The sequence below is a fragment of the Rissa tridactyla genome, chromosome 9 (genome assembly GCF_028500815.1).
Source record: "Rissa tridactyla isolate bRisTri1 chromosome 9, bRisTri1.patW.cur.20221130, whole genome shotgun sequence".
NCBI classification, from domain to species: Eukaryota; Metazoa; Chordata; class Aves; order Charadriiformes; family Laridae; genus Rissa; species Rissa tridactyla.
In genome coordinates this window covers 33275232-33288492 of record NC_071474.1, presented here as the reverse complement: position 1 = coordinate 33288492, position 13261 = coordinate 33275232, and the positions used below count along the sequence as shown (strand labels likewise).

At 37.9% G+C, this 13261-nt stretch overlaps 1 protein-coding gene across 3 annotated transcripts in view; it reads left to right on the top strand.

Moving 5' to 3' along the window:
- Positions 1-13261, top strand: part of DACH2 (dachshund family transcription factor 2) — a 303620-nt gene that overhangs the window by 193530 nt on the left and 96829 nt on the right. For all 3 annotated transcript variants that reach the window (XM_054214014.1, XM_054214012.1, XM_054214011.1), the window contains exon 3: positions 9902-10033. In XM_054214014.1, coding sequence (XP_054069989.1) covers positions 9902-10033 — 132 coding nt within the window. The remainder of the gene's footprint in view (positions 1-9901; positions 10034-13261) is intronic.

Sequence of the window (13261 nt, the reverse complement as noted above, 5' to 3'; positions counted from 1 at the left end):
CAAACTCGGGAGTAAAGACCGGTAGAGTTTATCTGTAAAGATTTGCAAGGGCAAAGAGAATATTTGCATAATTTTAGATTACTGAGCGTTTCAGTTCAGTGACTAAATTATTCCTCTCCTTCTTGAGCCTGCATTTGACTTGGAGGCTGCAAGTTAATTCAGCTTGACCAATGAGTAGAGACACATCCTTTAAGATTTTAAAAATGGTGTAGTTCATCTTCTACATGTTATTTTTATTAACCACCTGGAACAAGAAAATAAGCTTCTAGTCAGTGTCTCAGCTTTGAAAAATGTTCTTTACCTTGCATAACATAAAATGGAAATAGCTATTCTGGCATAACTTCATAAACAAAGAAGATGTTAACCTATTGGGACTAAACTATTTGTCTCCTGTGTTATTTGGGTAAGTAAATGTGCATGAATAAGCTTCAACAAACTATATGAAAGTAACTGAAAAACAGAGATATCAGAACAATCAGAAGTAAAAAAAATGCCTAGAAAAGTTAAGGTACACACTCCTCTGTAATCATGTTCCTTAGACTCTGGTTGTGGGATCAATAGTCATTAATTTATGCCCCAGAGGAAAATACAGCTCTTTGTGTTTCTTTACCTGTGGCCTAAACATAGCCAGAAGTTACATCTGTTTTCTCCAGCCTATGGGCTGCCTCCTCTTTTTTCCTTTGCATAGAAATTCACATATCCATCACCTATTTGCAGAAGGTGCCCAAAGCAGCAGCTCAGCTTTGAGCCGAGGAAGTGTTCGGGCAGCGTTCACTGCCTGACGTGGTTGTTCTTGCCTCACAGAAATTTGCTGGAAAGTTGCACGAAAGCTTGTCCTTTCCCAAGTACAGCCAATTGGATTGCTGTCCAAGCCCTGCTGAAATAAAACCAAACTAATCTGAAGTATTTCATTTTCTTCTTAGAAAGAAGAACTAGATGGCATATATGTGCCATGACACAGCACTAGTGCCAGCTCAGCACAGAATCCTGCTTAAAATAATCAATACTGATGAAGGGGACTTTGTGGCAAAAGCTACATTCCCAATGACTGTGTGAAGCATCAGGTTATAACTGTTTGGGATGGATGCGTTTTTCCACTCCCTGAATTAAAAAAGAAAAAAAACCTGACAGGTTATGTTATGACAAAAGTGTATAGAGAAAGAGATCATAACGTAATAGTAGGTAGAGTCTTCACTTTAGCAGGTAGAGACCTAGAGTCTAGTCCTTGCTCCCCATGCGTTACTTTATTTTACATTGAGCAATTCATGGGAAATTCATTAGGGAAAATTATGAATCAGCCATTCCAAGAAAATCTAAGTTATGTTTCTGCACTACGCTCTACATCTTTTGTCAAATTGATAGTAATTGTTAAATGTGGTAGGTTCTACCTTAAAGCTGGAGATGCGCTTGGAGCCTGTGTCACTGATTTCCTGAATTTCCACTGAACTGTTTTGCTTTCTTGACAGGGACATTACTGCTTTACTAGTCTATTCTAATACCATCCAAAAATATTTTTCTCTGTGAATAAGCTGTGGTATTTCAAATGATGTTAAAGCGCTAATATTTCACTTTCACTCAACAGCCAGAATTGGAAAGTGATTATAGGTCTCAGAAGAATATTCCATGAATTTATGTTCTTAAGTGATGCTGCTTTTGCACTTGCATCTTTAGATGTCGCATTAACTGAATGCCATTTTGAGAGGCATGCATGGGCTCCCTCTTTTCATTGCTTAGGTTATTGTGCTTCAAATAAGCATAACATTTTTGTGGGTTTTATGAACTGGCCACAAACTTCTCAGCCTTAAGTAATTAAGAGCAATGGTAGCTGTGTTATCGTACCATTCAGTTTCTATTATGGCAGAGGTCTCGAAAAATTGCTTATGCGGAAGAAATATCACGTAGGGGATGATTCTACAAAGTTGTGTAAGCTGAAGAGCCTGGCTTAAATTTTACCATCTAAGCTACCACTAATTGCCACCCCAGCTGATGGTCTAGTCTCAGCAATGCTGATTTTGACAGTATAGTGACATTTCATCTGAAATACTGTAGTACAATGAATTATGGAACTCAGTATTCACTTAAAATCTTTGAAATACACCATTTTTTAAGTTGTGATTTGAGACAGCTGGGACGTAGCTGAGTTGTGCCATCTGATAGAAAAAAAAATATTTGTATGGTATTTTCCAATCACAAGTAGGAAGTAGCTTGAAATCACTCACAAAGATATCCTTATTCTCAGAAGACCTTCCAGCCCAATTAATTTTACAAACTCGAGAGATTTGTGCCAATTCCAGATAAGCTTTGAGAGTTTTTGGTACTTAACTGAAAGGACCTCCAAAAACTTCAGCAATTTCCCCATCATTACCACTTATGAACAAGTGCTTTAAACCCACAGAAATTGATTTAATAACGAAGGAATAAAGGTGGAGAAAAAAATAACAACTGCTAATTCTAATTTCAGATGGCAGCACATGCACCATGGCAGACTTCTATGATAACAGAGAAGTTACAGAATGTCCATAGTGAATACGAGGGCTATTAGGTTTAAAAGTATTTATAACACAGTTTTAGGTTCCCATGAACCCAAGTGTATTCTAAAATAGACAACTAAGTTCTGCAGTCAGACGCAAATTCAGTGAGCATTGAAGCCCAAGGGAAGGTGGCCATTAAGCCCTGTCAGTGCATCCAGGGCCCTGGCTGTGTGTGAGCGTTCCAGGCCGTTGGGCAGTCCAGGTTGTTTTGAATTTGACTCAAATCGGAGATTGCCCAGCTGGGCTGTCGCTAGATGGTGGTGCACAGCACTGGCCAGGTGCCAAAGCGTGCCAATATCCTTACTTGTCCTGTTAGTGGAAGAATTACTGAAGTTACTGATGTGTTCCTCCTCTCCAGGTTGTGAGTCCTGTGTCAAAGGTCTAGTTTCCTTTTGGAGCTGATGATAACCACCTCTGTATTCTTTCCCGTGACTTCTGAATATTTAGGACTTTGGAGTTAAAATGTTGCTCTCATGGAGTTAATTTAACATGTTTCTGATTTAGTTTTTGATTTGTCGAGTCCTTATCTCAACTGTAATCTTTAGTCTGTGACAGCATTATGAAAGCATAAGCGGATAGTTTGAGAATTTGGATGATTATGAGCATTTGTTTAATTTGTCTTATCCTTACAGAAATCTGAGTCCTATGCATGAATTTGTCACTTTTTATATGAAAACACTTCTTGGAGTACACCACAGAGTGTAAGAATTTTCATTTTCTATTGAAAATTTTCAATGATGTGACTAAAATTGCATCAGATAGGCGTAGAAGAACATACAAATTATCTGTATAAAGTGACTGTGATCTTTTAAAAATAATACAATGGCTGACACGTCTGTCTCATGTATGCTTCCACTTTCTGAAACCTGTAGATCAAAAGTGGGGTGGTCAGTCGATCAAATATACAGAGGAAGGTAAAGGTCACAGTAGTGCAGCATACTAAAAGTATTACACATTACAGTCTTGACAAATCATTGTCATGGAATAGATTGTAAAAAAGAGCAGAAAATGTCACAAAATTAATCAATTCTCATGAGACACACTGTAAGAATGAAGGGGGGGAAAAATTAAGATAACCCTCAGTGCTCTTTGTAGTGCTGATTTTTTGGTTTCCCTCCAGTAAAGTATGCTGCAATTTTATTTGACATGAGATACAGGCTACCTTTTTGGATATGAAGTCATCTGTAAAATATGTAATTGGGTATTGCTGTGTATCAGCTTGAACATGAGTGCTCATGTTAACATAGGTTTAAGCACAAAGTCAGGATTAGAATTTCTATATACTTCAAACTGAGCCCCTTGGGCTTAGACAAGAAATCTGACAGGTCTTTGGTCATCATAACTTCATGTGGATCAAGGATATGAAATATCTCAGGTACAGAGACTTGATGGAAGATGTTCATGTTAAAAATGTTTGGATATCAGGGAGGATAAGACTAGACTATACAAAACACAGAGTTTATAACTGGGGTGAGAAGTCTAAAGAGTAGAGGCAGACGTGGGATGAAAGCATCTGGAAAGCAAACTTTCCCCATATTTTAAAGTGAACACCCAAATTTTAAGTATCAGGATTTCTGCTACTGTCTTAGGTATGTGTGGAATTAGAGAATGGCAACGTGTTACTTCTGTGAATTATTCCATGGAGTGGCAGGGACGTTTTGGTGCGTAAAGGTTTTAATCTTGTTTATACTCATGTGAACTTTTGCATGAAATTATATTTTAGAATTAAAATAAAGTGAGTAAGCACACCCTGTTAAGCAAAAATTACTATGATTGCAAAATCAAGCCGTCAGAAATTCAGAAACATTTGTGCAACCCTAATTCTGATCCCATGAGCATTTGGCAAAGTCTTTAAATTACATTATCACATACTGGTTTTTTCCCCAGCATAGCTGCCTGGTTGGTGATAGGGAATCAATTGACCTGTGGGGGAAGCAAGGTTGTATGATGAAGAGACCTATCTGTGGGTCTGTTCCTATCTATCTGCTGCAGAAGTGGAAGCGATGTAGGGAATATTCAGGGACTATGCAAAGGCGAAGAACAAGGTCTCTCAGGTAAAGGCTGTGTGACAATTCATTGCAGAAGCAAGCTGACTGGAGCTTCTCTGGGGAAGATTAATTTCTCACAATTCCTGACAAATATGCACAATATTTGTTTGGGTTTTTTTCTCCCTCAATAAGGTTCTTTTGCCATAGTATAATTTTCTTGAGATTTTTGAGTGGTGCTGTTTAAAAATTGTAGGCCACTCAAAAATTTTAACTGTTGTCTAAAGTGTTTCACCAAGGATGATCTTCAGTATTTTCTGAACTTTCATTAGCTGAACGTGTTTAGAGAATTAATCTTTATTATCTCTTTCACTTTGAAAATATAGGAGGATAAATACTGGATAAATACTTTCAAATTTTCTGCTCTAAAAATCAATTTTTGATGGGGTGCTTTCCTGTCGCAAAATGGGACAGAAAAACTTGTTTTTAAAATATGGTTGTAATAACAGAACGACTGGCTGAAAGTATCAGAACAGATGAAAGAAACTCAACTGTTGTAATACATTACTTGACTATTGACTACATTTCAGCTTGGCAATAGCATGGATTTCAGTCTGGGCTCCAAAGTGTCCTCCCAGAGCCTGGGGTGGATACTCACACAACTTAGCCCATGATAAAGCTCTGCGCTCTGGCACTTATGCTGAAATCCCATCCTCTGCCAGCCGTGGGCAATTACTCACTAAATTCTTTCTTTACAGTCTCTCAGATGTTTCGCGTTGATGGATTATTACGGTAGCCATGATGTCTTTGAACAGCCATTGAAAACAGAACATGCACTAGACACCTAAAACTTTCTACTGTTTACGGTTGAGCCAGTTTACAGAAATGGAAAAAATCTGCAATAATAGGCCCTACATGTTTGGACCTGTCTCCAAACTGCTCTGACATTTTGGCCATTTTAATGCTCTTACTCAAGAATTTGGTTTCAGTCCTTCGTGTTAATAGCCGGGTTTTACCTACCTGTTTATCTCTAAAGGAAGATGATTCATTTTGGCTACAAAGAAGCCTCCACTTTCTAATGTGAATGTTTAAATTAATTAGTAAATTCTTGCAGGCATTTTGAAAACTGTGAAGTAGATTATATGTATTTATCATAGAATAGTTTGGGTTGGAAGGGATATTTAAAGGTCACCTAGTCCAACCCCCCTGCAATGAGCAGGGACATTTTCAACTAGATCAGGTTGCTTACAGCCCCATCCAACCTGACTTTGAATTTTTCCAGGGATGGGGCATCTCCCACCTCTCTGGGCAACCTGGGCCAGTGTTTCACCACCCTCATTCTAAAAAAATTTCTTCCTTATATCTAGTCTCAGTCTTCCCTCTTTTAGTTTAAAGCCACTACCCCTTGTCCTATCACAATAGGCCCTGCTAAAAAGTTTGTCCCTATCTTTCCTGTAGGCCCCCTTTAAGTACTGAAAGGCTGCAGTGAGGTCTCCCTTGAGCCTTCTTGTCGCCTGACTGAAGAAACTCAATTCTTTCAGTCTGTCCTCATAGGAGAGGTTCTCCATCCCTCTAATCATCTTTGTGGCCTTCCTCTGGACTTGCTCCAAGAGGTCCATGTCCTTCTTATGATGGGGGCCCTAGAGCTGGATGCAGTACTCCCGGTGAGGTCTCACCGGATCAGAGTAGAAGGGCAGTATCACCTCCCTTGACCTGCTGGCCACACTTCTTTTGATGCAGCCCAGGATGTGGTTGGCCTTCTGGGCAGTGAGCACATATTGTTGGCTCATAGCCAGCTTTTCAGCCACCAGTACCCCCAAGTCCTTCTGGGCAGCGCTGCTCTCAATTCCTTCATCCCCCCCAGCCTGTATGGATACTGGGGGTTTCCCCTCGTCCAGGTGCGGGACCCTGCACTTGGCCTTGTTGAACCTCATGAGGTTCACTTCTTGAGCTTTATTTTTTATTAATTTCCTTATTGAAGAAAATGGGAAAGAAAGCATATCCTTTTCAGTCTTCCAAGGCCTAATTTATTGTATGTTTCAGAATTGTTTTCACTGTTTGCAATATGGTATCTCATATTAACATTTCATACTACCAGATGTTTCATTATTCCTGTTTTAGCACATCATACTTGACCCATAGCAGCTTTGAATGCAAATAACAAACAAGCGGATGCACAATGCTTGACTGTTAGACTGAAATAATATGGCAAGGCTAAACTGGTTTTCATTTTTACTTTTGAATATTATTAATTGCAAAGTGTTGACTGTTAATTTAATGAAATGTTTTGTTTTAATAGAAGACCATTCTTCAGTTCACTGACTCACCATTTCATTTAATTAATTGCAAACCCCAAGATTTGATTACTCATAGTTCTCTTTTAGTTAATTTACTTGTTCACAGTTTTGACAGAAAAGCTTTCAAACTAATATGAAGGGGGGGCACAGCCTAATTAAGGAACTGAAAAAAATAGCTGTAGCCGGAGTACAAGATTAGCAGATACTCAGGGTCACCTTAAAATGCTGAAAGTCCTTGTATTTACCATCAAAATCCAATTTTCAATGACTGGACATTACTTAAACATGGAGGATTCACTTGTATACAAGACACTCTGGGTACCTCAGTGTGGGAATACAATTGAGTTTTGGTTTCTTATGTCTCCAAGAAGGTATTTGCTAATCAGTGATGTTTACTTGAAGGAAGAGACACTGTCCCCTTGTTGCCTGGTGCTCTGGGAAGCTGGTGGGTTCAGCACCGCCCTGTAATGGGAAACTGACCTTGAGGGGGGGGATACACTTCAAATGACCTTGAGTTGTGATCTTTGGGCCATGCAGTGAAAAGGCTTTGGTTTTGGTTGAAATAATTCCTGAGACTTCACAGAGGAATAAGCTTCAGTAGTCTCTGCGTCTGCACAGGGGATATTTGAGTAAACAATTAACCACTAACTTTAATAGATGCAGACAAGGGATGGAGAATCCTCTCTGCTCTTCACACCCTCTCAGGTACCACAAGTACCTTGGCTTTAGGAGCAGAGGACGTGTTCGGTGGGGCCAGCCCTCACAGAAGCAACCAAGCCTCACGGTACATTCAGGTCTGTTCCATCTCCAGTGCCCCACAAGCAGCGGGTCTTCCCCAGGGTGATGTGGCATGCCATGTTGAGTAAGCTGAGCGTGGTTCTAATTTGGATCAAACCCCTTAATTTGCAAGCTGTTTGGTGCTTAGGTATATTTTAACTGTGACTCAAAATATAATACAATAATTTTACTTCAGTGCAACCTGAGCGTAAAGTGTGCTGGTTTGTGTGTCCTTGAAAGGTTATTTCAGGGCTAAATTCATGTGTTGTACAGCAGAGCTATGCAGACTTGTCAAAGGGGAGAGTACACAGTGTCCTGACAAAACTGAAATTACGGAATGAAGATTACTAATGGCAGTTGGTTGTTTTGCCATATGCACGATGCAGGTGTACCTGAGTGCACACCATCACAATCTGTTATGCAGTTGTAATCAAGATTCATATGTAGAGAGCTGACCCAGAACATGACTACGATGTTTCTGCGTTAGCGCTGATGTGTCTTAAAGATCCCTACCAGCTCTTCAAGGAGCCGCTGTCTTTCAGCCAAGGCGACTGGTGGGTTGTGGGCTCCTGTTAGCAGGACTAGCTCCACCATCCACATGGCCGCTAGCAGTTTTGAAAACAAATCATTGCAACTGTGATGAGACTCTTGCTTTTTTGTTGTTGTTGTTAGTATTGTAAAGGTTGTATGTGTTTGATAATAAGTGGTACATAGTTTATTTCCTGGGTGTTCAGTGATTGATCACACCTGGCAGAAGATAACTGAAGGAAGGAAAATCTGAAGTGTAAATGGAGAGAAAAAAACGGAAGCTTTGAAGTATGTAATCCAGGATGTCGGTGTTCATAGTGATCCTTTTTTTTTTTCTATTTTTTTTTTTTAAGGTGAAAGTAGAGGGATATGTGTATATGTTACAGCAGTTTTCAAGTACATTTTTCAAAGTGGGGTGCTCTAAGTGAGATTTTGCTGCTGATAATGATTCATTCAAGAAGATGGAAATAGTTCTTCAGTTCTTTGTAGATCTTTAGATAAGTCAGTTGAAGAATAGCGCTCATTGCCACAGCCAGCCAGAGCTGAGTCAATTATGAAAAGGAGTTTTATTAATAGTTAAATTAAATAGTAACTTCAGTAACGTTAGCCGCAGCAGTACCCTTAATTGAAGATTATGCCAGTGGGTGATTTGCTGTACGTTTTCTTCCATCGTTTCAATCAGTAGCACGCCCTTACTGCTGAAACCATTTGCCTTAACCTCAATTTTATTAGCTTTCAGAAATGCTGAAGAATTAGTACATTGTTTTCTAAAGTGCCTCATACAGTCAGATTCTGGGGCTTTTACTGCTATCACAGTTCAAGTAAGAAATCATATTGACTGGGGAATAAGTGAACGAGAGTATAAAAACTTTGCTAATACTGAGCTTAGAGATAGTATTGGCTATATCTGCTTCAAGTTTATGCCTGACTGCTCAGGATCTTCAGGCTGTAGTGCTTTCTACATCATGACTGTGCTTTACTCTTTAAACTTTTAATACTGAAGTAGAGTGACTTTGGTGTGGCAGATGGCACAGCATAGATTTATGATACATCACTGTTTTTTGGCTGTTGTCCTTATGGCAGCTGTGTCTGGTTAGGGAGCTCAAAAGTGCCTGACAATAATTACCTTTAATTTCTGCAGGCAGCATCATGGTGATTTTGGGACTGTTTATTCTTTTCTGTTTGTTCCTCGGTACCCTTTCTGCCTTAGTTATGCTTCTGATACAACTGCTCAGTAGAAGTTTGGGGTTTGGGTGGGTTTTTTGTTCGTTTTGTTGTGTTTGTTTTTAATATGCTACCTTGGGTAATTTTTTTGTCTTGTCTTTTCACTGATCATTTGACTATATAATATAATAGTACAGCATTGATTGTTCCATGTTAATTGGCTTCGAAGTGTTGAAATTAATGAGTACTGTATCTTACTAGTATACTTGGAAATTTTGTAGCAGCTAAATAAGTCAAGCAGATCGTGATCAAAGTGACAGGAAATAATATTTAAAAGTATAATCAAAAGGTATACCATTAAATAAATATTTCTTTATGCTATACATGTAAAAAAAATAAAAAGAAACATGAAAGAATTAAAAAAAGAATCCTTAGGATGGTGTACTGAAACAACTTGACTTTAAAATAGTGTTCAGAATAACATTACATAACTGAACTAAGAATGTGTATTGAATTTATGTGACTTATTCTCACTGAAGGGAATTGGTTTGTTCTTCCTATTTTTCAGTGGTGCATTGTATGGTGTGATACTGCATTTTATTTATTTATATTTTTCCAGGTCTGACAGCAGCTGCCATGGCAGAGGCTATGAAGTTACAGAAAATGAAACTTATGGCAATGAATAGCCTTCATGGAAGTGGAAGTCAAAATGGAACAGAATCAGAAAATGAAGAACTTAATTCTAATGCAGGTAAGTAATGCTGTGCGTGTGAGCTATAGGGGAGCTCTTAACACCTGTTTTTGTGCATGGAAAAAAAAAATCAAAAATCTATCTCAAATGCTTGAGCTCTTTTATTTTGTAAGCTTTGCTCTGCCAGTCAAAATTACTGCACCCATTCCTGCCGTATTCCTTCAGTTTGCCTCCTAATGGCCATCTTCATTAATTTTTTAAAAAACATTGGTGAAGGATTGTTTTCATTATGTTAGAATACAGACATTTTAAACTGTTCCCGAAATATATTTGTAGTAATAAAAGACTTCTCTATTGGCAATAATACAGTGAGTCTAGGGTTCTGCTGTAAATGATGGAAAGTTTCCAAAACATCAGGTTGTTGGAACTCATTATTGAGTTCCACAGTTCACTGGAGAAAGGTAAAGTATAGAAGGCTAAATCACAAACTTGCTGGGTTTTCTGCATTTTGTTCTTTCCTTGAATGGATATTTGCAAACCACAGCTATGAAGGAGAGTCATGATAAATGTTTGTTATGGCCTACCTGGCTGGAATAACCTTGGGTAGAAGGCACTGACACTGAACACGTGTTCAGTCTATACTGCTATACGCATTAGTATAAACTTGAAATAAGCTCCCTGAGTCCCAGCTCCACAAGAATAGGGTTCAAAGTCTTAGTCAGAAATGGATCCTTTGAAGAGGATATCTGCTTTGTTTATTCTAGTGTTCTTTTCAGGTAAATAGAAGAGACTTTTACTGGGATAGTGTAGAGACCCTAGAATAAGATAGATCTGTTTTTATCTCAGAGAACTGATAGATACAGTAAGAGCGGGTTCACTTGGACTCACTTTTTTTGCCACAAACAATCCTACAGTACACTCTTACCATTTTGGAAACTTATACATCCTTTGTTTTCATTATCAATTCAAGAACAGAGGCATTGTCTGATCCCTCGTTGCATTCAGATCTCCCATCGGCATTCATACGTCTCTGAAGTCACACATGCGTCTCTAAAGACGAAGCCGCTCTAACAGTTTGCTTGCTTGGATGGTGTATAGTGTATATGCATTGTACCATCAAAATGGTAATTTATTAGACCAATAAAGCAGCAGCTGGGAGGTCTTAGACTCATTTTCTAAAGGAATAACTTTGAATTCATGACAAATTATGCACAAAGCAGTCTTTCCAAAAGTGGTATTGCCTTTTGCTAATTTTGTGTACTCATCTGTATTGAAGAAATCTGGCTTCTAATTCATGCATTAAACCCTTCCACAGCTTTCTATTATGTAGGATATGTATTTCTTATTCACCTCTCAGACCCTAATCAATTAGTGCATATTGAATTCAGAAAAAAAGCACTGAAAAAACATATTTAGTTTGTGTAACTCTTATAATCTGTATATAGTTCAAAATGAATTATGAAGTTTCACTAAATGCTAAGAAATGGGACTGAAGATAGAATTCCTACAGAAAAGCAAGGAAGCTTCATACAGAAAAGATGTAGGGTTAGCATTAGGGTTTTTTAAAGCTGTTGCACAAAAGCTTGCTAATTTGAATGTTCATGGTTTCATTTGTTACCTGATATGGCAGATTTTATATACTTCTTATGGGGAGAATATACAGTACTTTTAATATTAATATTTTAGGTACCTTGTTGACAAGTTTTTTGGGGAACTATCATACCAGCCTTTCGACAATACGTCAAGAGTATGCATATTAAATGAAAGTTTTCTATGGTTTAGCAATTCAATGAGTTCAACAACTGACTCAATACCAATTTAAATATTTGGAAAAATTCCTGCTGACTTTAGCTGGTTGCAGTGAGGCCCAAGGATAAGGATATGGTGTCAGTTATGTGAAGTTCTTTTCTCAATTCTTTCCTCTTTTGATTGCCTAATTCAGTAAAATTGCCAAGAGCAGATTTTCTGGATCGAGTGCCAATGTTGCTTGCAGACAGAAAAGTAAATCCTTAAGAAAAAGAACTACTACTAATCGTATTAAAATCACAATTTCCCCTCTTTTTACTATCTGCAGTGCCAGCACTAGGATCGTTTGCATGTTTTCTGTCTTTATTGGAGGATCATTTTTTAAAGATTTACATTAAGCAGGTACAGCAGGATGTGTGAAAAAGGAAAACCAAAATGAATGGAATGTAAAACTTAACTATACATTTCGCTATATAAAATAACTGAGGAATTACCAGATATTCACTATAGAAAACTCATGAGAGAATGACGTGGGGCATGAAGAGAGTGGGCATTTTGTTTAGAAGTTGATACACATTTTGTAACTTTGATTCACTGTGAAGAGAACACCATGATAATTCCGTCTGCATGAAACCTTTACCAAATATTTGTTTTGCTCTAGACTCTTACAGCTTAAATGACTATTAAAAACAAAATGGGGATGCGAAATGAGAAAGAAAATTGAATTTTGAAAATTTTTTTACTAAGAGGAGGTAAAAAGGAGCAGAGCAAAGGACTCAGAAGCCTCGTAAGTGAGAAAAACATTTTATTTTAGGAGAGCGACCTACAGTTTCTTTGATTTGAGGTTGTGTTTAATAGCTTCTGTAATGGCTGCAACATGACTCTGCATCTAGATTTCAGCATGAATAACAACCTGTTCGTGTTTCATTTAGCTCCAAATGAGAAATTCTGTCTTTTATTGTTTTAGGAAATTAGTCTGTGTACTATTGCTCCTGGAACTTTATAATTAATCACTAAAGGTTATGGCTGTGGAGAGTTTGTGGGAAATAGATGTCTGAATGATTATAACTGTAGCTGTCAAATCAGAAATATAGTTACGCAGAGCAGAAGACCTTTTGCTTCCTTTGATTTTTATGTTTTTTTTTCTTTTTACTGTAACAAAGACTTGAAGGGTTGCAGTTTTACTTAAAAAACTCCTATAGAGATTGTTGGTTTTTTACCTCACTGTTACACATTGACTTCCTTTGGGGAGCATAAGGTACAATGCCATCGAATATTTCACAATAAGACATGTGCTTTCCTCCTGCTTTTCATAGTCCGATAGATGAGTGGAATAGTCTCTTTTGATGTTCCTTGTTTTGAGTTAAAATGTAATTGATCAGTATTAAGTCCTGAAAGTTTCTTGACAGATTTTTTGGAAGTGTGTCATTATATGCAGGCCATTAGTATAGTAAAAAAGTGGTGAGGATGTCATGTCATATTCATTTCAATCCCCATCTGTATCTGTTGAAGTCAGTATGAAATAATTTTGGATTTGCTTCT